The sequence below is a fragment of the Melitaea cinxia genome, chromosome 7 (genome assembly GCF_905220565.1).
Source record: "Melitaea cinxia chromosome 7, ilMelCinx1.1, whole genome shotgun sequence".
NCBI classification, from domain to species: domain Eukaryota; kingdom Metazoa; phylum Arthropoda; class Insecta; order Lepidoptera; family Nymphalidae; genus Melitaea; species Melitaea cinxia.
The window spans coordinates 5916102-5942111 of NC_059400.1; the positions used below are offsets into that span (position 1 = coordinate 5916102).

A 26010-nucleotide genomic window follows, 5' to 3' on the forward strand; every position below is an offset into this window, starting at 1 on the left:
TACTTTAACTTCTAACTATGCATGGGCTAGTTAAAAAAAGTAATAAATATGTAGAATTTAGTAATTCAATTAATTGAGGTAAACAATTAACACATTCATGTTTCTTAATTTCAGAATGCATGTGGAGCTAAGATTCAAATCTGCCGAACACTAATGAATCGTCCAGAAGTTGTTTCAATCGGAATGGTTTGGGATTCCGATAGACCAGCGGCTGAACATGTCGCAGCGGTATACGCAGCGTTGGGCACCGAGTTACGACCGACAGATGCTTTTCATGCTTGCGTTGACCGTGCTTGGGCAGCTCGTGCCACGCATCGTTTAGTTGGCTTAGTCACATACTATGGAAAACACTACTCTACCTTCTTTTTCCATAGCAAGTTGCGATTATGGATCTACTTTGATGACGCAGATGTTAAAGAAATAGGACCTGAATGGTCGCAAGTAGTCGAAAAGTGCAGAAGAGGTCGATTTCAACCTCTGTTACTCTTGTATGCCGCAGTTGACGGAACTCCGTGTGATACACGACATGCGCCAAAAGATGTAGTGCCATTTCCTGCACCAGAACCAAGAAGAGCTGTAACTCCTGCACCAGAGCGACCAATAGCGGGCTATGCTAGACGAGCCGTTACTCCTGGTCCAGATAACGATAGTGATTACGTGAGTAGAAAAGCTGTCGAAAATATGTTAGAAGTTCAAGCTAGTCGGCGTGCCCAATTGCCGAGAAGTTTGAGTACAAGCTCTACGTCGGATACTCAGGAAAGACCTCGAGCACGCAGGGATTCGGGAAACTGGAGTGGAGATAGGAACAGTGCCTCTTCTGCTTCGTCTTCTACTGTTGAAAGTCCATATATGTACTCAAGAGGTCGAGGACCTGGCAGTATTCCTAGCAGTCCAACTCGAAAAGGAGAGTTGTCTAGTGGTGGATCGTGTGATGCAGGCTATGACTCTTATTCATTATCTTCTACTGACAGTCTTCCTCTGCAGCAAGGCTTACGTCATAATCTGCAACTAGCTCAAATTCCAGAACTGACTACAAGAGGAGACTGCGAGGCACTTTGTTTAGAAGCTGATAGATTATTAGAAAAATCTCGTCACGCTGAAGATGCTGCTGATTATGAAACTGCCCTTGTTCTATGTGATGCAGCCGCTTCAAAAGCTCGAGCTGCTATGGATGCACCATATAATAATCCACACACCATGACATTCGCTCGAATGAAACACAATACTTGCGTAATGCGGGCTCGTAGTCTGCAACGTCGCATAGCAGGAATGAATAGGGTCACTGAAATTCCCCAATCAGCTCCAATTAGAAATACTAGAGGTGGGCTCGAGACGTCTCCGACCACTATTGAAATTTATGCCACATTACCTAAAAAGAAAGGCTCTTCTAAAAAGTCACCTAAAAATGTTGAAGACGATATAGATAACCCTCCAAGAGAGCGGCCACCTAGGCACAAATCTAGAGAAGAAGATAAAGTTAGAGAAAAACGTTCAAGAAGCGAAGATCGAGGTCGAGCTCGAAAGGAAATGACGGTAGCTCCAGAGAAAAAAGAAGAACCTACAGAAGATAAAAAGGCAAATAAGAAACAGCATAAAATACGCAGAAAATTGCTGATGGGTGGCTTAATAAGGCGAAAGAACCGTTCAATGCCAGATTTGACTGAAGGGGCTGATGCTAATAATGAATCAAAGACCAAGGAATCGCGTGTTTCTTCTGTAGATGATGCTGATGTTGGAAGAAGAAAAAGCGACGATAAGACCAATTTGAGTGGGTATTTATCTGAGGGGCATTTAGAATACTCCACCGCTAACGGCACAAATCCTAATTTAGAGCGAAGTAAATTAATGAGAAAGAGTTTCCACGGCAGCGCTGGTAAAATGCTGACTGCAGCAAAAGTACCCCCACCTCCGCCACTGCGAACAACTTCTCAGCTTAGCGGGCCTAAGTTCGAACAAGAAGTGATAGAGCACGGCGTTCAAACACGACCACAACAGCCATTGCCGCACCCTACACATGGCGAGTACACTTACGCTCAAGACAATGAAGAAGATGGTGGCTTTTCAGAACAGTTTGGCGATGAGCCTCAATCACTACCATTTCTGCCTTCTTATGATGGAAATCCTATGAATCAATATAATAATAATAGGCTCGATGACTCGCCTAATACTTCTCAAAATTTTCACACTGTTGTTACAAAAGCTATGATCCATCAAGAACAAAGTCCAGTTAAAAAAGATACAATGTCAAATATCTTACCGTCGCACAACAATATTCAGAATCTTGGTGATGTATTTGATAATGGTATCGATGTCGTCGATTGCGTAATGCCAATGAGAAGATCACCTCAATTATTTGAATTGCCACCTTATCCAAGTCCAATGAACTCAGTAAATCATTCCAGACAACCAAGCGAGGAATTTCCTCCACCGCCTCCACCAATTGATTTAACTCCAATTCAAGACGATTTAATGAAAATGCAAATACAAAATATGACTGCGAATTCCCAAGAATCAAATGGGCAAGAAAGTAGTGATATAGAAGTACCGAAAGGATCTTTATTAGCACAGTTACAGGAAAAAAGAAATGAGATTCTGAGAAATGAAGAGTACTCCAAGAAGTTAAAACAGTTAGAAAATATTGGGACTCCTAGTGATAATTGGGTTCGAGAGTTGCAAGCTAAACAAGCGGCTCTTAAACTTAAAAGATCTGGTTCGATAGAATGCCAATTGACAAACAACAATGAAAACATGTCTCAAGTATCTGACAGTAAAAATACCATCAGAGATCTTGCTTCGAGGTTCGAAAATAGTACACTAAATATAAATAATGAAATTGAGCGCTCTCAACTTGCGTACACAGGTATAAGTAGTAACAGAGATGTAATAAATTGTTCAAATCAATCCCACAATCGAATTTATAATCGACGCACATCATCTTCTTCCTTAGACGCGAAACAAATTGACGAACAGTATGACGATCAGAAAATGACTAACAGTAACATTTACGGTGACCGCTCAAAACCAAAAAAGAAGTCTGTTTCTTTTTGTGATCAAGTCATATTAGTTGCGACGGCAGAAGATCAAGAGGAAGATAGTTATATTCCTAATCCAATTTTAGAAAGAGTCTTAAAGTCTGCTTTGAATAGAACAGAACTTATAACGGTTCCTCTTCAGTCCGATAAACCTTCTCTTCAAAGAACTGAATCTTTCGACAGCCAATCATCGAGATCTACTATTTCGATTTCAACATCTCAAGCATCATATGCTGCTAATGACGGTGTGCATGCAGATTATTATAGAGTTCAGAATTCATACCCATCTTATCAAATAGCTCAGACACGGCCACAACAGCAATACAATCCTCAAATAAGCACTTCTATACATGGAAGTAACTCGCCGATATTGGCTAATTCCAACCTGAGCCACCAAAGTAATAATCAAATTTATCAAGCACTTCCAGCTAATTCTGCACAAAATGATAACAATCAAATACCATACACTCAACCTCCGTCAGTGTATAGTAGTCATCAAAGCAATGCAAACCCACCAAATTTTAGTCAAAACCCTGCTAATAGACTTACACCTACATCGCATAACGCTACTTATGTTACTAAACATGTACCAAACCTTCAAAGAACGGTTCCGAATACTTATCCTCATCCTCCAAGTCATCTACATCAAATTAATCAAGGTCAAAGTAACAGCTACTATTACAAATTACCGATGATAACGACAGGTCAAGCTTTACCAGGAACCACATATAGTGCAAATCGTCAATATAATAAGACCACACCGAATAATATTAATAATAATTCACCATATCAAAGTGTTCCCACCAATTCACCAGCTTATCAGAGCTATCACAACCCACCGACAAGTTACGCTAACTCTGATTATTCTAGTCGATATTCCCAAGTGAATAATACAACTAACTATAACAACAACCATTCAGCATACCAAAGGGTTCCACCGCCACATGGTGACGTACCCGTCGATGACTATAATGGAAATTATCAGAAAATGTCTAATAACTGTTATCTTGATAATAATGTAAACAATCAAAACCGTTCAATAGATGGGAGACATTATGCAAATACTCAACAACGTTCTCCTTTATATAATTCAACTACTAGTTCAGATGATATTGCTAATAATGAGCAATATCAATATTCTCAAAATGGTTACAACCCTTATCAACATGTACCCTTGCCAAAGCAAATTCAAAAGAAATCTGTATCTTTTGAGCCGGGAACAAAGGGTGGAACGGAATCACCTATACCACCGGCGGCATTGAATGGCAATTATTCTAATGAAAATCAGACATCCGTTTTATCAAATGCCCAAAAATCGCCGTGTAATTTATGCCGCAAGAAAACAGTCATGCATCCGGCAAGCTATTGCCCTGATTGCGATTTCTATATGTCACGATTTAAGCCCCGTTCATAGCGAAAATATGATTAACAGCCTGTTAAATAGTTCTTACTAAAAAAATAATCACACGTAAGATATCGCCACCTATTTAAAAAATATTTAGATTAGTTATTATAAACATTGTACATTGTATTATTGTAAGTTAAGACTGATCTCATTTGAGAATAAAATGGTTTATATAATATTAAATAAATTGAACACGATTAATTTTAGTTTAGCCTTATATCTTGTAATAAACCTACCTAATTGTGTAGAATTTAAACAAAATAGTGTTAAATAAGCTATTTTTACTTGACGTGAAAAATATTTTTGTATACATAAAGTTCAAATATATACCTAATTCATTTAAAAATGTTTACTTATTTATTTCCTTATCCTATTTACTATATTTTACAAATCCGAAACTATTCTCATTTGTTTACGATAAGAGAATATTGCCACACCGGGAATTAAACTGGTTATTAAAAAACCTGTTCTATTAATATTTAACAAAAGATTTTTCTAATTTTATTTCAATTTTTTATTTTTCCTATGTCTATATTTATATTCATCTTTTTTTGAACTCTTTTTTTGTATTTGTTACTATCAGGACAAGGTTTGTATAAAATAAATTCGCTATATTTACCAAAAAAGTATGGTCGTAGGTGGCACAAAGTTCGCCGTGTTAGCTTGTGAAATTTAACTCTAATAATTATGTTTTCTCGCAAACGAAAAAAAAAAACCGAATTCAATTACATTGAAAAATAATAAAACGTAAGTAAGTAGCTGAAAAAATAATCAAGTAAATATGCGCTACCAGAGATTACTCAAAAAGTAGTCATCAGACCTCGATCAATATGAGACCACATGACACGCATCAGCTTTTGATTAAAATAAGAATCATCAAAATTGGTGCACCCAGTGAATAGTTGTGTGGTACAACACATAGCACAACTTAAGTTGACGAAAAAATAGTCAAGTAAATACGTATTATTAGATATAGCTCGAAAAATACTTGTTAGATCTCAATTAAATTTAAATATAAGGACCACATGACATGTACCTATCGATTTAAAAAAATCGAAGAAGTCGAAAGTTATAAGATAAGTAGGTATAGTCCGCGTCATGTAAAAATAACGCTGAAAGAAACTGGAGGGGGTGCGTTTGCGCATGGGTATATTCGCGCACAAAAGTACTACTGTTTTATTTTTTAATTAGGCTTTCACTTGTGGCTTCGTATAATGGTTATTGGTAGGTACATTAAAAGATACTAGAAATACCAGTGCGAATAATTCGGACTAAATAAGTATAATAATTATCACTTTACAAAATCACAATTTTCTTTTTAAACAAAAGCAATAACAAATTTTTTAGTAATTGAAATGTTGTATTCAAAAATATTAATTATCTGTACTCTCGATATTCGTATTTTAATAGTTTTTGTTTGTTTAAAATGATAAATTGATATTTGTTTTTTAGTGAAATAAATAGTAAATGGAGTTTTACAAGTGTCCGTATGCTAATGTGTTGTGAAAGTGAGTGATAAATGCGGAAAAAACGTGAATTACGATTGACAGTGGTTTGTTTACCAAATAAGACTGTTCCAAAAAATGGACAGTACGAAAAAGTTTTTTCAAGAGTTGGCAGCACTGTAAATCGCCTTTGCGCATTTTGACAACCAGCGTTCTTTTATAATAACGCGAATTATATATTATAAATAATTTTTCTCACTTCTCTATGTAAAACTATTTCGTAATTTAAAACTTGTGCGCGATAGTATTTTGAGTCGACGTCGAACTGTCCAACCAATAGCACACCGGCAAGCATGCGACACGTGATAAACACGGCCGCCCCCTACCCTACCACCAAATAGACCGATAAATCGCTTCTGCGCAGCTTCAAGGCCAACGTTCTTTTTACATAACGCGAACTATAACATACACAACAAAAAATACAATCGAATTGAGAATATTCTTCTTTTTTTGGAAGTTGGTTATAAAAACATAATATGAACCTTTACGTGGCGCGAGCTCTAATACTTCATTGATGGAGATGAGGATTATAGTCATCACAATTAAATATATAAGACCGTGACTGTGAGACCGTAATTTAATCGTATTCTTCTACACAGGTCGCGAAACAACAGTAGTAGGGATACGTTGGCTTAATGGCTTACAGCCGTCAGAGCACACCAAGCGATCGTCATGGCTACCCATATATTAATGTATTATCTATGGTCATGGCTCTGGCAGCTGTAAACTATTAAGCCAACGTACCACCACCTCGCCCGACTTGTGTATAAGACCGTACACGTAACGCATTTATGTTTTAAAAAATGAAACGTCACTCACCTGGCGTGCGCAGTTCGCACTGCGCACCGCACCAAGTGATAACGATGACGTAATTCAACGGCGGTGACGCGAAAAAAAAGTTATGACGCTATCGTACTAATTTCTCACCATTGAAATTGGGCTTAGTTATCTGACCTGTATAAAAGAACGTGCTATGAACATTTATCACAGGACCACAGATGTCTACAGATTTATAAAGCTTTGCATTGCAAACTTGCAACAGTTATGGAGGCTAGACGAGGGAGAATCATCTTATATGGAAGAAAAGTGGAAACAGTGTCCAGCTGTATGTTGTATGCTATAAATAGCAGTTCAAAAACCTTCGACAATCGTACTGGTGTAGACAAAGGGTATGGTATGAATGTAGCAATTGTAGATCAATTGAAGTATGCCGAGTTAAAGAAGTTAATATCATTGTGACTAAATTAGTTAATTTTTGACAATTTTAATAACATACGTTGGACAAAATGATGTAGTAAATATAACCTTAAAGAATTATTATTAGGAAACGTGCACCTTGAGTGCTACCCGGATGCTAATGTGGTGCCACCTTAATTTAATGCATTTCGACGGACACTTTCTGATATATAAAGATGATTCACCTCCCTTCTACCCTCCATAATGGACCGTGATAATAGATTATTCAGTCGATTACAGCTCTATTTTTAATAAAAACAACTCAAAAAAAATATAATTCACCAATATATACAATATAAACAAATTTAATTGCCCTCTATTACAAATTTGTTTTAAAAAAAGTGAAACGATTTTCATCTCAATAATATTTTATATATTTTTAGTCTGTAAAGATTAGAAAAGATATTTTTTCAACAAAAATCAAGATTATAAAATAAGTGTTATTTTTTTATAACATTAAAAGCTATAATGTATTAAATGTGACAAGATTCTTGCACAGAAGACAATGTTTATAAACAATTACGAAATATTAATTTGGTTCCAATTTTAAAGGTACAGGTCTGTACAAAAATTTTAAGTGCAATAAAGAATACATATAAAGTAGTCTCGAGTGTAATTTTCACTTAGAAGATCTCATTTTTTATCCATAATATATCCACTCCCGATAGTGTGTACAGAATCACACAGTTCTTATTACACATGAGTACAGGGCCTTACATGTCAAGTCAAGTTAGATCTGTCAGTTTACACCAACTCACACTTTACATTTACAACTCAGTTCTTTAATGGCGATCACCAATGACGGGTCGTCTGATGAAAACTGACGTTTCTAGTTATCATTTAGGATATTAGTAGATACTGTGTTTACGTAAACATGACGGGACTTTTACCCAGCTACCAGCGATTTGTTAATGGGGTTCCCGTGCCGTCCATTTCTAGACGATCGTTTCGTCTTCGTGAAAAATATTTGATTATTTCTGTACTTTTGACATTTGCTGTCGTGTGGCTAGGCGCATTATTTTATTTGCCCGAGTTCAAAAGTTCTACAAGTGTGAATGATAGTGTTTATAATGTTTACAAACGTATTCAGAAAGCAGGACCAGAACTTCTTATGCCTCCACCGCTCGCTCAGAATGAAGTCGGTGACTTTCCCGTTGTTGGTATCGTTCGTCATAGAGAAGACGGGGATGATCCCCACGTAGTCGAAGATAGGAACCGTTTACGCGCGAAGATAGACGAGGAAATGGGTATGAAAGTGCTTGAAAGGCCACAATTTGATGTGGCACCCTCTGTCTCATCTTCAAAGGGACCAAGCAAGCCTCCCGTTAATGCCATTGAGGAACCTGAATTAGGAAATAATGCAGCAAGCAAAGATATACCGGTATCAGACTTAAAAATGGAGGGTTCTGAGAAGAAGTATGTGGTTCCCGCTATAGACCCAAGTACAGACCCTGATGTCATACAAAAAAGGAACACCGTTAAAGAGGTTAGTTGTATTTTATTCATACATAAGAGATATTTTCATAATAATAATAAATATGTATTATCCATCACTATTCTTTGGAACAGAAAACAGTAAACATTAGCTTTAAGTATATAAGTTTTACTTTTAATTCATACACATAAATAGAATATAATCCTATAAAACAACTGAACTAAAAATATAATAATATATACACTAACTAGATGTTAAAATCTTTCCATTTTAGATAATTTTTATCAGATTTATAATTGCTCTTATGTACTGCAAATACTATGAATAATATTATGGACAACAGAAAATCAATTTTTTACTATATTTTCTTGTATACATATGTATTTTATATTTAGTTTAAAATTAAAATTAAATAAAAAAAATACACGAATTTAATGCATTTTAAGTACAGATAAAATGTTAAGTAACGTTAAAACTCTGGCATAGTCATGTTATATAAAATATTAAATAAAATATTCTCCAGTCTAAGTAAACAAATGAATCTACAAGATTAAAGCAATTTTAAGAAACTTTTTATTTACTTTAAACAAAAAAGTCAACAATCTGATTTAACTAAACTCGAAGGAGCTAAGTGAAACAAAACTTGTTTGTAGTGAGTGTAGTTGTCCTATAAACAGATAAACATCGATTTTTTTGTTAATGTACTACAATTGTGCAAAATTATACTTTTTAGGAAATTTTTTTTTCTGCATACATGCAAACTGTGGAATGACCTTCCTCATGAAATTTACCGTGAGCGTTACAATTTGAGGGTTTTCAAGTATTGAGTGTATAAAAATCAATTCCCTAAAGACCGGCAATGCCCCCGCAACTCCATTACCCCCGCAAGCCATTTAAGATTAGATGGCTTTGTCTCCTCTTTTGCCCCCATTGTTATAAAACAAAAATAGTTTATTACAAATCCATCTGAATCATGTGATTCAGCCTGTAACATCCTGCTGCTGGGCATAGACCTCTTTTACTCTATGTAGGAGAGGGATTGGATCTTAATCCACCACACTGCTCCACAGTGTGTTGGTGGTTATATTCCCTACTATAAGTAATGATTGCTATCAGATATTTATGATAATGACGGGGACAAACAGCTTAACATGCTCTCTGAGGCTGAAGTAAAACTAATAATAGTTTATTACTTAAGTGTAAAACTTAAACCAAACAAACAGTAAGCCGAAATGTGTAACTAAAATTCATAATAAAATTATTCTAAAATGAATATATTTAAAATATTAAAAGTAGTGGAAAAATATAAAAAATTTGCTGGTGTATCAAAATTTATATTTATCTTTATTTCAATTTTCATGTGGCGTAAAATAACATTTAGTAAATATGTGTGCAGTTTATGCAAAGCTAAAACTGCGATAAACTGCTGCGATAACTAAGTCTCTGTTGATGCGCACAAAATAAAAACAAGTAGCTGTTGAACAATTATCTATTGTTGCATATAAATGTGTGTAAAAAAACCTGAATTTATTTTGAAATAAATCCTTGAGTATTTCAAAATAATTTTAACTATTTAATTCATAAGAAATAAAAAATAATTAATATAAAAATAATATTTTACTACTATTCTTATATCTGTGGTGTCAAGGAAAAAGGAGATAAGTCACCAATATATTGAATCTCTATATATATAAATGAATTTTTGTCTGTACATGGTCTTTATAGAATCGTAAACTATGCATTTGATCATGTCATGATCTTCGGCAAAGTGTTGTGCGTGAGTCCACAACGGTTTTTGAGTTGGTACGACCAAAAAAAATCCAATTTTTAAAAAAATTACATGAGCTGCTTTCTAAATGCTTATTAATTGCCCTATATGAAAAGGTCAAATATATGTACTTTATCTCCTTTCCTTAACACCACAGATAAGGTGTTATAGTTAGACTTATGCTGGTCCGGAATGAACATCTTTTTATATATGTATATATACAAATATTTGTTTAAGATTTCTATCTTGTGGGTCTTTTAACCATACTTCAGAGAACATTTAAGTTAGTAAACACCCTTGATAAAAATTATTATTGTTGATCAACATTGTGGATTTTTCCAAATAAAGGTGATACTAGCTTATAGTTTATATAAAACACTTACTTATTGTCAATGTCTTTTTAAGTAGTGGTATTGCTTATAATTGTCAAGATTATTTACTAAAATAAATTTAAGGTATATTTCAAAATTATTATAGAGAAATGACCCACTTCAATTAACTTGTGACCCACAAGGTCCATTAGTTAAGTTCCAAGGCTGACAGATTATTGCCAAAATATGAATAAAATATGACTAAATATAGGAATTAGTGCCAAGCCCTAGACTTCTGCTATAATGTGAACTTAAAAACGAAAAAAAAAAGATAAATAACTAATACTGTAGATCTCTCGTTACTTCACCTTTAAATGGCCGAGATCGAAATGGTTTACTTATCGGACTACTCCTGTGTACATGCCCAAAAATTGTACCTTGGCCTGGGGTCAGTGTATACATTACGATTCTTTTCCTCCGGAAATTAAGAGTTACTGGATCAGTATTTCTTAGGTACTATAATGTTAACAATCGAGAGTAATTTTCGAGAAACTAGTAAACTTGATCACTGGAAAAGAAGCTTGCAAAATAAGATTAACAGATTTCTGCTTTTTTTCCTGAAATCTAATTCAGAGTGATCGGTAACAGTATAGGTGTATTTGTATGTATATGTATGTATATGTGTGTGTATGAATATATATAATATATATTTATGTTTATGACTGATAGCACTTATTTTGCGTACCTATCCCCAATAACAATCAATTCTAGTCCTCTGCCCAAAGGTTGCCTGGAAGAAATCGCTGCTTTAGCGATAAGGCCGCCTGTTGCAACTAATGCAAATTTATTATTTTTTTTAACCTCATTAAACTTATTTTACTTTTGTGTTGGTGTGCAAAAAGTGTAAATAAATAAATAAAATAAATAACAGTCGTGGTACTCTTCGGGACTTCAAAATATTGATTGCTGTTGGACCTAGATCTTCATATTTACTTAGTTTCTTACAAAACATTTGTAGTTTTAATAGTGCCATATAGAAACTGATCGGACTTGCTATTAAGACAAAAAAAAATCTAGTACATGGGTAGTATTTGTACTCTCGCAGAGACACCCCAGCAAAACAATAACAACAAGTAAACTTGGGCGGATTCTCGCTCCAAGAAAACTCCGGATGTCTAAACGTAGAAAAGAAACATCAGCCATGCCACCAATTCATGCAACTATTGACATAACCTTTGCAGTACATAATTATGTTGTGCAAACCAATAACAAAATTAAAATTAAAGTAAAATAAACAGATTTTCATTCCATTCAATTTCACATTCCATTGTGACATACAAAGCTTTTATTTTGAAAGAGGCTACGTATGTTCAATTGAATAAACTATGCTGTAATTACATTAAACCTTTGTACATAATATATTAACGATTTGTCTTCGTCGCGTTAAATAAATATCCAATCAGTCTGTTATTATTCTGCCACGTTACGCGAAATCCTTTTGTACATATTTGATCTGTTCCAGAGATCAACGAATTTGAATTTAATAAAACACATTTCGAGCCAAGTAAAGATTTTAATATGTGTTAAAATAGAAACTTTATATGCATAACAATTACTTAGTATTTTTTGTATTTTTAAATAGAATGTTTAAATATCGTTTTTATATTTTATTCTAATTTTAAATGTATAAATAAAATTTTATTTCGTTTCCGTGCACGCAACACCCAAACACCGCTTACGTATCAAGGTTTTTTTGGCGTATTGTTAGCATTTTTGCCTTTTTTTAACCAAAAGATGTTAACCGAATCAAAACTTCGCAGCGTATCCATCCCTCTGTTTTTATAGTACTGTCTATCAGGAGCCATAGGCAGTAGACCTCTTAAATGTTTGCAGCATGAGTATGACCTACATAACGACGAATAAAAATAACGTTAAAAATTTACGTCGTTAATTACTATGAAAAAAATTATTGCCGTCTTTACGGTGTGTAATCCTTTGCGTCCATATTGCGTGCTGGTACAAATCCAACTTATCTGTTTTTTAGCGCTCCGTACCTCAAAAGGAAAAAAAAACCAACCCTTATAGGATCACTTAGATTTCCGCCTGTCTGTTAAGACCATTTTTCCCAGGAACGCGTGGAGGTATTAAGCTGAAATTCATTTCAAATACTGAAGTCTACTGTCCCTTGAAGCTGTGAAAAAATCAAACTTCTAAGCCAACGCAATCAAGAGATACAGTCGTTTATACTGCAAATTTTCGACGTACTTCCCGTGAACTCAGAATCTTGAAATTCGGTACGAAGCAACGTCTTATAGCAGAAATAACAGGAAAATTTCAAAAAGCATAAATTTTTAGTTACATCATGTAATAAAATATTTTTAAAATTTTTGTTTGTACGGGACCCTCGGTCCGCGAGTCCGACTTGCACTTGCCCGGTCTATTTTATTTTATTGTTCCATTTTATATCACACAGAATGATTACAGTAATTTGTGTGCTTATTTTTTTAGCCTATCCTGCTCCTGCGGCAAAATCATTACGTTCATCACCTAGATAATCAGACTATACGCTAAGAATGGCAATTACATGCCAAATATCTTTCATAAAGAACAATCTGAATTTACAAAAGATATATACAAATGTATATTACCACTTATACGGGAATGGTTCTTCCTAACCACACCTATCGTATCTGGGAGATGTCTGAATGCTACTGGATAACTCCACTACAAGTCAATAGTACTTGAGTATATTTTGCATGAAAAGTTTATTTATATATTATAATACTAGGGTATTAGAGATAATGCCATTGACTTCGTTGCTTCATGCATTAGCAATATTATTCAACAAGTGATTGTAAATGGAACAAGGTCTTCAGACATATTATTCTTCAAATGGGCGTATCAATTATGTGCATGAAAAATGTCATTATAATATGTATGTAAAACTAGATACATCTTCTAAACTTCTACACTAAAAAGCCTTATCATTCAAAGAATAAAAAGAATTTTTAATGCTATTGCACCGTAAGTTGGTACGTTAATACGTACGTGGTCGCAGCAGGATCTATCTTGCACCCCGACTGGGGAAGTACCTCAACCTTACAAAAGATCACAGCTAAAAAATGGTAATCTTGAGCAGTGTTGTCTTCCTATGTGTAGTAAGTCAGCCAGAGTTCCGGGCGATAGTAAGGGGTTAGGTTAGGTTTGGCAACGCGCTTACAGTACTACATATTGGTGTTGCAAGCTCCATAGGCTACGGTACATACCCGCTTACTATCAGGAGGACCGTTCGCTTGTTTGCCACTTTTATAGTATAAAAAATGTAATTATGCAATAACATAACAAATTCCTCCGTCGTTTCTTATAAAAAAATCCTCCGTGTTTTTTGTCCGTCGTCCTTTGATAAAAATGATGATAATCGTCAATCTATCACGATATTTTAAACCCTATTCGCGTAAATAATTAATCAACTAAGTTGATAATGTAAAGTGCTAAAGGGGTATACATGTACACTGCTTTAACTTCTTTTAAGATGATTATAAACCGGAGCATTCATTTTTAAGTAATGATGCCGCGATGTTAGTGACCTTTTATTTTATTTTTTTGTGTAAACTCGAAACAATTAAACAATGTTATATCTTTGTCAAGTACATAACACTGTAACTTGTCTAACCTGTTATATGTGGATGTAAATTTAAGGAAGTGTAATTTTATCGTAAATCGTGTGCCAAATAGTACCCATACAATATTGAAACCTCTAGTAATTTATATTTTGTATACCTCATCAGGCCTAATTCTCACGATTAAAATTTTCTATACATAGTAATTTTACAAAAAAAAAAAGCGTTGGAAGTTACGCATAACGCTTCAGTCTGTAATATCCCACTGCTGGGGCCTCTTTCCCTATGTAGGAGAACACCACACTGCTCCAATGCAGGTTGGCGGATATATTCCCTGCGATAAGTAACGATCGCTATCAGTAATCATATTTTCTTTAATCGTTATTTTATTTATTCCAACTCTAAATAGAAAAATTACAGATAATTTTGAAGTTTTAGTAAACTTCTACTGGTCATTTGTATTTGTATTGTAATATTGTAATACAAATAATGTATTTTTTGCGAAGCCTACCTTTTAGATAATAATTTTCTATTTCAAGATGCTGAATTGTAAATTTACGACTCAAATCAGTTCAAATTTTACAACTAAGTTTTATAATGTGTTATAAGATCTGTTCATATTTTTTCAAAACTATTTCTTGGTATTTACTACAATTTACAATACTGAAAGTTACAAAAATGGGCTAGACTCTGCTTTACATAACGGAATGATACTCGTAGAATTTGCACGTTCAACATTCAAATTGACACACATTGGATCATTGGACACAAAAACTGTTTGCCGACACGCCTCAAAGATCCTCAATGCCATTTTGTCAGCATTGATTTAGTAGAATACCTAGGCTATAAAATTAACAATAGACAAATTTAAAACTAATATGTTATATATAATTTCGTACAAATTGTATGGCCTGCTGTCAACAATTACTATGATGTCAATGACCGAGCTCTATTCTAATACTATGATACAATTGTAAAACCAGACTTGCTTCTTTATGTCCTCACTGCGAAGGTCTTAATATCCTTCATTCTAAGAAGCACTTTTTTTTTCTATTTGACCTCAACAAATGACAGATAGTGGATATTTCAATATTTTAAAGAGGTAATTAAAACTTAAAATTGCACCTTTTTAAATTAAATTAAGCTGAGCATGTTTGAAAAAAAGTCAATAAAATGATTAGCAGAGTTAGCAATAACGCCAAAACAACATTGCTAATACAATTTGTATTTCGCCAAGTCATGTTTATTTTTATTCTGATTCGAACAATAAAAATGATCAAGTATTTTTTTTTTTTTACTATAGGTTAATCTTCGCAGTACAATAATATCAATTTCATTATTATCCCTATTATAGTCGTATTTCATCCTATATTATAGGGTTCCGATGAGAGAATAACCAAAACATTATTCTTTATTTTAGTAGAATTCAACAAGTTAACAGTAGTTTTCACTTGTGTCGCCTCTTTACAGTTATGTGTTATATAGCTTAATGAGGAAGCTGACGGCCTGACACCGATTCTTAAATATATATTTAGAAACACAACAGTTGCTTTTAAAAAAAAAAAATTACACATCATTTTAAGTATTGTTCAAAGTGTACTTTCTCTTCATAGTTTCTATAACCATGAAATATTATTGTTGGAAGTAGGTGTGAATAATATTGTTGTAAATACATTATTAGTGGTTGTCCGATTAGAAGTAGTTTTTTTTTCTCTAAAATAAAATTATATATTACTAATGTAATATATAACGTCTTATGTCAATGTTGATTAGTTGACAAACTTTTCTAACCGCAAATTCTGTGAAGCTGAGTGTTTCAGTCAGGGACCAGGGTAACATGGGATTTCCACTAAAGCTTCGAATTTAAACTTCGAAAACAATCCTAGTGTCACTCGCAAACGTAACGTCATTTATTATTAAGTTAATTTTGAACATTACGTAAAGCAAACAAATTTGGTCTTTCAGGACGTTTAAACTAAGTTGTTTTTTGTTGTAAATGATCTTGTGATGAATCATTGATTAGCACATTGTTATGATATGTTCTGGTTTTTTGGCATTGTATTGTGTAATATAGCTAGCAAACAAACAACAAAAACATGAATAGAAGAACATTCATATATATTAGAAAAAAGAAGAAAAAACAAAAAAAAAAAAAAACGATTGTGCTTTAGACCACACGACTGAAGTAAAACTTACGAAACGTAAAACTCTCTCTTTTTCTATCTTCACTAACTTATATCTCGCTCTCAACTTCCGTTCGCCTCGCCCGAGCACACTTTCCTAGCGCTTTTGTCACGCGCTCACCAGCTTACTCTCCATATATCCAGTACAACCATCTTTAGAACAGATTTTAGGAATTTATTTTATTACTCAATTATTTAGTTTTTCACGTTACCGTAGATTTTGTATACGAATATAGGAAATAGCGAAGATTATTCAAATTTCAAGATCGATTTTGCTAAATAAATATACTGTCTCGTTATATTTATGGCAAATACATTTTCTTAGTCGGGAATCAGCAAGGTGACTATTTAGTTCGTAAATTACGTTCAGAAATCGCAGTTGAGAGTCACTAACTACACTCGAGTACATATTCGTATTATGTCATAACGAAACTTTTATAAAATATCCTAAATATCTTATATATAAAATTCTCGTTTCACAATGTTAGTTAAAATACGCATCCGAAACGGCTAAACCGATTATTATGATTTTTTTTGTGCATATCGGGTAGGTATGAGAGTATAAGTTATATGAGAGGGGTTAAGAGGAAAGGGTACCGAAGAGACTTTTCAAAAATAGGTATTTGAATAAAATGTTTCTGTCGCGCTGCATGCCGCTACCGCGCCCCGCGCCATCTCCGCCCCGTTTTTTCTATGTGTGACTGTCGTGTTGTTAGTGTGCGTGCGCCGGCTATTCAGCTATTAAGGGTCAACAAGTCGACGGCGCGAACTCGTTGGTAGGCGAGGCCTAAATGAATGCTATTTCACCTGACATAGTGTGCGAACGGGAAAGACTCCGAGAAGAGCAGTGACAAAATATCGCGCGCGTACATGTGACAAGCTAGCAAATGCGTTTACGATCTCATTGACGACCTCCGTAGCGCGGTGGCTAAACCGCCACCACTATGAGTCTCGTGAGTTCCGAGTCTGGGAATCCCATCTGGGATCCATCTGGGAGTTAATATGTAGATTTTTTATTATTATTAGTATATAACTGAAAAAAAAAATTGCGTGTACATACATTTTGGCATTTCATTTTTATTTATATAAAGATATCATAATATAAATAAATGAAATGAAATAGATTAGTACGTATTATCATAGATAAATAAATAATCAATACCTAATAATAACATTACTGAAATAATCTCAATTCAATCTCAAAAAACATCAAACAACCAGTCACATTATTAGCATTAAATCGCTACATGGTAACCCATAACAAGACTGCTTACTTTAGATGTTTTTTTTTTATTTTATTTTTTGAACACCAATGACAATAAAATAAAAAACATAAAATAAATAATTTGGGGCGCAACGGTAGGTAGATACCTATATGTAGGTATAAAGCGCGCGTCGGCATCGGCGCGGCTCATTTTTTAGATTACTTACTTACCTATTTCTTTTCAAGATATTTTTGAGATATGAGCTATCACTTTCACAGTATACAACAAAGTCGCTTCGCGCTCTCTGTTTGTCCCTATGTATACTTAGATCTTTAAAACTACGCAACGGATTTTGATCCGATTTTACTACATAGGGTGATTCAAGGGGATGGTTTATATGTATAATACATGCATAATATAGTAGAGAAACACTGATAATTTTAGAGGTTTCTAATGTGATGTCGTTAATAAACACATTTTTTTGCGCTTACATTGCAAACGCTCGCGCTGGCTGAAGAACCCTACGAGATGGATCAAAATATTGTACTACAGTATTGTAGATCTTAAAAAGATCTACAAAAAAGTCCCCGATGGTATATGTCTATCTCTTAGGGATAACCCACAATAAACCATTTTTTATCCTTTACTTTTTACGAGAAATAATGTCTTATTTACGAAGCAATTTTAAGCAATACAGCATTAATTCTTGTCCCATTAAGTATCTTCAATACACTATGCATTTAATATAGATCAATATAGCTCTTTACAGCATGTAATTTAAATGAATATTTTCGAAGATATTACAAATTTAAATTGCAAGGACATAACGGTTGCGGCGGTACTACGGCCGGACAGCCGGCGGCGCGTGCCTAAATAAGTAATAATAAAACAATAGCAAAGACATTCTGTAGTACATTTAGTATCAGCATTGCACCCGTGCGAAGCCGGGGCGGGTCGCTAGTAATGTATAAAATATTACTTACCTACTAATTGGTGATAGTTGAAGTTAATTTATATGATTTGAGGAGTAGGAAAAAACAAAGGAAATAATTTTTGTACAACGTAATCTGTATTAGTATTATTTATCTTTATTGGTCTTATCCTGTCCTGTGTATTATCTGTTTTACTTAGTTTGCAATAAAGATTAATTGTATTGTAGGTATTGTATTTGTCAGATCTGATAGGTAGATTTCGAGATTTCAGTTCCAGCCGAACTACTGATATTATGCTATACTTGTACCAAGTATAGTATTATATTATGAAGATATTCCTGTGCTTCATTTAGTCTCAAAGTGTCAAAATTTTCGGAAGTAGTGAGACTACTAACTATACTAAAATAAAGAATAACCTGCCCAAACAATCACACTAACTAAAAGCAAAGGCTTGTGTTATGTTACCATGTACCTAGTGAACTAGGGGTGATCCTAGAATATTCATACATAAATACATACACACCTAGACTCGGAATATACATACTGGTTAAACTTTAGATTATGCTCACAAATCCCCATAAATCGACGGTCCATAATCTAAAGTTTTTAGCCTAAATTTTTTTTGTTGCGCCGTGCGGGATCGAACCTGTGGCTTCACGAGTCCCTCAGCTGGCGACTTAGCCACCGCGCTACGGAGGTTGTCAGATGTATGTAGCTAGTAAATAAATTTAAGCTACATGGGTACGCTGCGGTAGATACGCATTGTCTACAGGATCCTACAAGGATTACAAATTAGGTACAACTAAAGGGAAAGGGAATTTACCGCAATTGTAAACTATTTTCTATAAATCACGATAAAAACAAAATTTCGATTAAATTGTTTTTTTTTCGTAGTATTAGGGAAAGCGATGATTTATATAAAACCCTAAATCTCTTGCTCCCAAGTGCCCCAAAGATATCATTTAGGTAAATAGTATAACAGCAAAATAATACTGTTTTCAAGCAGTATTGTGTTCCTGGTGGTGAGTAAGGTGACCAGAGCTCCTGGGGGGATTGGGGATTGGTTGGCAACGCGCTTGCGATGCTTCTGGTGTTGCAGGTGTCTATAAGCTACGGTAATCGCTTACCATCAGGTGAGCCGTACGCTTGTTTGCCGACCTAGTGACATAAAAAAAAAAAAAAAAAAAAAAAACTAATAAATATAGTTTTTAGAATAATTAACTTCAGACTACTTTCTAGTTTATTTCCTTGTAGAACGCAATAATAATAAAAAACACAAAATATTTTTCACACTACTTATAAATTTCGCGCTAACACGAACAATCAACCGCTGCAATGAATAAGAGCATTCATGTTTACGTAAATACGTCTGTCTACCTTTGATGTACCTACTGCCGCGACACGCGACAACGACGCGACTGTTGCCTATTTCTTGTCAAAAAAATATTGTGAACGGTTTAGCAAGGACCACCAATTGTCAGCGTATACCTATATCAGATTCGCATTCGAGGCTATGTTCACAGAATTCACAGAATTATAAAAATTTGCGAGTCTTTTAAACCTATTTAGTTATTGTGTAAAATGTTGCTGGCAGGTTACTAAGAACTTAGTAAACGACTAGAAAAGGTACTTTACTTATTGACAACATTGATATGTAAGTCAGTCAGTGTATCAAGTAACTAACTACGCGATATCAAAGATTACTCAAAAAGTAGTTATCAGATCTCGATAAAATTTATATGTGACCACATGATAAACATCAGCTTTCGATTAAATTAAAAATTATCAAAATCGGTACACCCAGTAAAAAGTTATGCGGATTTTTGAGAGTTTCCCTCGGTTTCTCTGGGATCCCATCATCAGATCCTGGTTTCCTTACCATGGTACCAAACTAAGGATATCCCCTTTCCCACAAAAAAAGAATTATCAAAATCGGTACATTCAGTAGAAAGTTATGCGGTATAATACAACGTAGGTCGACGAAAAAAGCATCAAGTAAAAACGCATTATTAGATATAACTCGAAAAGTAGTTGTTAGATCTCAAATAAATTTAAATGGGACCAATTGACACACACCACCTTTCGATTAAAAAAAAATTGTCGAAATCGGTCCACCCGGTCAAAAGTTCTGATGTAAAATACATAAAAAAAATACAGTCGAATTGAGAACCTCCTCCTTTTTTGGAAGTCGGTTAAAAACTATAGATCAATGATTGACAATCATTAATTCCGCCGATAATCTGTCACGCAGTTTGGTGGATTATAAAATTGTACAGTATTTGGTCAAATAAAGAATTTATAATAATTATTATTATTATTATTATTATTATTGATTGTTTTATAGAGAAACAATATACAAGTCACTTCCCTTCACTGTACTAATAATAGCGATTAGCGAGACAAAGTCAAAATTCAAACGCAACGTATGTTTCACTCAAAATGGGAATTCAAAGTAATATTAAGACAGGCAGCAGAACAAGACATTGTTTAATAATAATGTAAAGCCGCGCGCGCGGATGGCGCGGCGCTTGCCTTCCCTCCCACTCCCCGCAGTAGCGTTCCGCGCGTAGGTTGAAAGGCACATAGATTCATAACTAAAACGACCGCGTAAAAAAATGTGAATAGACTTTTAGCATAACAGTTATTATAGAAAAACTACTAAATGTATCTTTTCGAAATAAATTTATTTCCGCTTTTGAATAACTAAACTATATCGGTATGGGCTTTATTTTAGAGTTTTCTTTCTCCGTATACTATTTATTTTCGCCCAAAGTTGGGCTAAAATCAGTGTTGAAATACGAAAGTTTAGAAGCTTGTATTTTTTAAATGTACACTTTTTTTACGGTTTTGAGTACATACATACATAGATAATGACGAGATCAATTGATATTATCCTTAATTTTGAATGGTCAACGTCGAACATTGTAGTAGTTACTGTTATACGTTTGTATGGAAAGACGAGCGACTTGTTTAACCTTAATTGTTGACGATATTTTAGTATTCGCATCTTTCGTTTGTGATTGACTACGAGTACATAGAGCGCATAGTGCTATTTTTCTGAATTTGGCTTGTTTTATTGAATTTGTTCTGCATCGTATTGCTGAAACTCGGCTTACTATTATTGAATTTCGTAAACTACTTATTATTATGTTTTATTATTTTGACTTGGATACTCTTTGTGACTTGATACATGTCTATATTTTTTGTGGGTAATTATCGAAATACTTAGGTACTTTATTTATGAATTAGGTATGTAATTACATGGTTGAGGTGTGTGTAAGAATGGGTAATGAAATACATACATAATTATAGTGTATACATGTAGTACATAATATAAGTGTAAGTATAGTATATATATGTAATGTAGTACATACACAGTATAAAATGTTTGCCTTAGTACCTATATAATTTGTAATGTGTCATGTTTGTCGCAGTTATTAATAAATAGATACCTATAGGTTATATATATTAATTAACATATAATTGCGGCGATATAACAATGGTTAAAAATAATATTATAATTAAAAAAAAAACAAGAAAAGCCGCCTGCGTGAAGAACAACTATTAGAAAGTCAATTGAAAAAGCTGGAACAAGATAAAAATTCAATAATTACACTTATTTACATAAAGATAGCTAAATAAATCACACCAATTTCAAACATTATGTACTGTACACTTACAAAAATCATGAAGGCGACTTTTTCAATTATTATTTTATTTGTGTTTTTTTAATTAGGCAAATTACGTAATCGATTGAATTTTTTTAAAGAGTGGTTGATTAACATGACATAACATAACAATACACTTTATTAAACACCAACAGAAAATAATAATACGTATCAGATTGATTTTTAACCGACTTCCAAAAAAGGAGGAGGTTCTTAATTCGACTGTATTTTTCTTTTTTTTGTATATATGTTACTTCAGAATTTTTGAGTGGGTGGGCCGAGTTCGACTTGTACGCAAAGGAAAAAAAGCCGACTTCAATTACATCGACATGTAATACAACAAAGGTAGACGAAAATATAGTCAAGTAAATACGCGTTATTAAAGATTACTCAAAAACATGTTATCAGATCTCGATGAAATTTAAATATGAATACACGATAAACATCAGCTTTCGATTAAATTAAAAATCATCAAAATCGGTACACCTAGTAAAAAGTTATGCGGTGTAATACAACGCAGGTCGACGAAAATAGTCAAGTAAAAACGTATTATTTATATTACTCGAAAAGTTGTTGTTAGATCTCAAATAAACTCAAGTGAGACCAAATGACACACACCACCTTTCGATTAAAAAAAAATTGTAGAAATCGGTCCACTCAGTCAAAAGTTCTGAAGTAACATACATAAAAAATACAGTTAAATTGAGAGCTTCCTCCTTTTTTTGGTAGTCGGTTAAAAATAGAAACCGATTTTACACGTCTATAGAATTCCTAAGTCGACAAGCTTGAACAGTGAAATATTTAGTATAAACGAAAGAGGAGTGAGAGGGAAATTCAAGAAGTAAGCTTTCCTCAGAACGAAAACTGCGTTCATTGGAATCACTAAGAAATTTAAATCGTCGTTTTAGATAAGCAGGTACAACGGGATTAAAAAGAATAGAGTAAAGTAAGTTGAGAATATACGTATTCCCGAAGTAGGGAATTGGGTGCCACTCAGGGCGTAACTACTGCCGTATCAGCCGTATCAATGATACGGGGCCCCCTATTTACAGAGCCCCTAAGGTGTGTAAGCAAAAATTAGTAAAATGTTATCCACAATGTCACTTAATCTTGTGCTTCCTGGAAAAAAGAATAAAAAAACTGTCATACATACCTATAGAGTTTTAACTTCAGAAATGACTGAAGTCTGAAAAGCAGTCCCCTTTTATCCGAGTCAAGCGTGCGCCCAATTGTTGATAACATTCTGTATCGTTTATTTCGGGATTCAGTTTATTATTATGAACAATGAATTAATCTTTTTTATATAAGAATGGGGCCCACAAGCAGACGAAGCCATCTGATTTATAACGGCTACCGTCGCCCATGGCCTTTAGAGAAAAGATGTAGACACTAGACGCTTTAAAACCCCCAAATTTTAGCAAGGTCATTCCACACTTTGAATGTACGCGGAAACATTGCGCACGAAGCTCGCACATTGGTTGCTAACCACTGGTGGATACAATTAGCACCACTAGACTTCTTGACATCGAAAGAATGCAGAACACGACAAACGACACTGCTCATAGTGCACATTACGCATCGCGTGTTCGCACCGTGGAATGCTCGGTGGTGCTTTTCCCTCATCGTCAAGAGTTGAATTCGACGCAAAAAGAGTGCAAAGAATTTCGCTTACTTTGTCACATAATATGCCAGAGAGCCTTCAGGTTCGCGCAATGATGGAAGTGTAGACTAAAAAAAGTTACCTTCGACAGCTTTTGTAAGAAACAAAAGGCATGGGTTCCATTTGGAAAGCCCAATAGTCTCTCGCCAATTCTGCTGTGTTTGAACTTTGCTCTAGCGATTTACTACCTGTAAGACCTGGAGGCAGCGTTGAATCTCTTCTTCAGGTTATGCGCCTGTGAATCCCCCATATAGATGCGGAAGATTCATAGGAATTCACTAATAGTATTGGCCTCACAGGCTGAAGCGAACGATCCCCCGCATCTATTGCTGCAGGTCAAGGCTAATAACTCTCCAGCTTGGAACTACAAGCTCTTTAAATTAGCTTAAAATCCGAAATTCAAAACATTCATTCCATTAAAGAACTCATGGAATTATTACTGATAAAATTCAATAGCCTTGCATCCAATTTTCCGGAGGTATTAACTTGATGTTTTTCAAAACTAAAACTGATAAAAAATTACCTAAGGATTTTGATGGAACAGGAACAGCTACAGCAGACTATACTCACTATTGTCTATTCTAGGAGGAAGTTATAACTTATAATCAATAAATATTTATTTTAATTCAATGCAAGCATTTTTTGTGAGAAATCTTTACCCATCATTTGCCTGCCTCCCCCACTAATTTTGATACAGGGCCCCAAGGTTCCCGGGGTTCCAAGGAATGCTACGCTAGTGGGGCTACTTGAGTTTTTTACGCAATTCAGAAATATGATTCTATTTGCGAAGTCCAAATACGAATCGCATAGGTACATAGATTCGACCAAATTTAATAATCTGCTCCTCAGTAATGTCAAGATAACAGCTAAGCAATTTTTTACCGATGAAAAAAAACAGAGGAGGTTTTAAAGTCGCTACGTACCTATATTTATTTATGTTTGACCATGCATAGCTTTTTACAGAGTATTCCGAAATTGATAAAAAAATATATTGGAAAGAGTAAACCCCGAAGTTGTTTTTCGCCTAGGAGGCGAGGAAGAAGCGCGGCTCGCAGCTTGCTTGGCATAGGCATGGGAAAGAGCAGTCCTAATTTTTTAAACTTTCTTATTGTATTTTTTATTAGTATTACGGTAATAATAATCATAATATACTTTTTTGAAATCCTTGTATTGAGCCCTTTAATTTGATACCAAAAACAAACAACACAGTTATTTACCATAATTATCATTGTTATTTGTTAGCGAAACCCTTCGTTAGCCCAGGTTTGCACAGTGTTACAATAAAAACCGCATATACAAATACGGTTTTATTGTAGTTATGAAAACAGAAATTATTTAATTTTGTTAATACGAATTTTAGAAAATATCGACTAAAAATAACATCACTAGTGTATCGATATAATTGTCGACTATGAGGCATCACTTCGCTGGCGTATATACGTATTGCTTTGACCCTTCCCTCCCCCAGACCTATCCCCCAAAAAGCAAGAAAGGGACAACTGCAGCTCAGACCGTTTTAGGTATATAATTTTTGACCAAAACAGTGTTTCGTAGTCGACTGTTTTCTCCTCAAAACATGGCAATTTTTTTAAAAATTTTTTTTTAGAAAATAAAAGAAGACTTCGGCTATGCCCCTATGTTTTCATTTTTTTGAAAATATGCATATATTTTTTTTAATGAGTGTCTGAAAATGTACAAAAAAATATGCAATATTTCGAGTTTTTGAAGTCTCCTAATTCCTATGATAATAAGAATATGAAAAAAATCAAAACATAGGGGCATGGTCATGGCAGCAAAGAGTTCTATGTCACAAAAATATTTGATCTAGTGTCATTATCCAGGGAGAAAACAGTCGACTACGTTTGTATGGAGAAAGACCCGGTACCCTTTCCTCTTAATAACATATATGGCAAAACAACGTTTGCGGGGTTAGCTAGTAGACTTATATAATTTAAAATTGCATACATCAGACCCGGTAACATAAAGTTTAATTTAAGTTTTATACTCGTATTGTGTTATAGTGCTGAAGACAATTCTACGGTAGGTACGT

General features: G+C 34.3%; 2 protein-coding genes across 2 annotated transcripts in view; both read left to right on the forward strand.

Moving 5' to 3' along the window:
* The window catches only part of LOC123655265, a 63540-nt gene extending 58897 nt beyond the window's left edge, over window positions 1–4643 (forward strand). The window contains exon 5 of the mRNA XM_045591081.1: window positions 115–4643. Within this exon, the coding sequence (XP_045447037.1) occupies window positions 115–4446 (4332 nt within the window). The 3' untranslated portion in view covers window positions 4447–4643. The remainder of the gene's footprint in view (window positions 1–114) is intronic.
* Window positions 4644–7960: 3317 nt separating this feature from the next.
* Window positions 7961–26010, forward strand: part of LOC123655127 (mannosyl-oligosaccharide alpha-1,2-mannosidase IA) — a 99262-nt gene continuing 81212 nt past the window's right edge. The window contains exon 1 of the mRNA XM_045590963.1: window positions 7961–8664. Within this exon, the coding sequence (XP_045446919.1) occupies window positions 8053–8664 (612 nt within the window). The 5' untranslated portion in view covers window positions 7961–8052. The remainder of the gene's footprint in view (window positions 8665–26010) is intronic.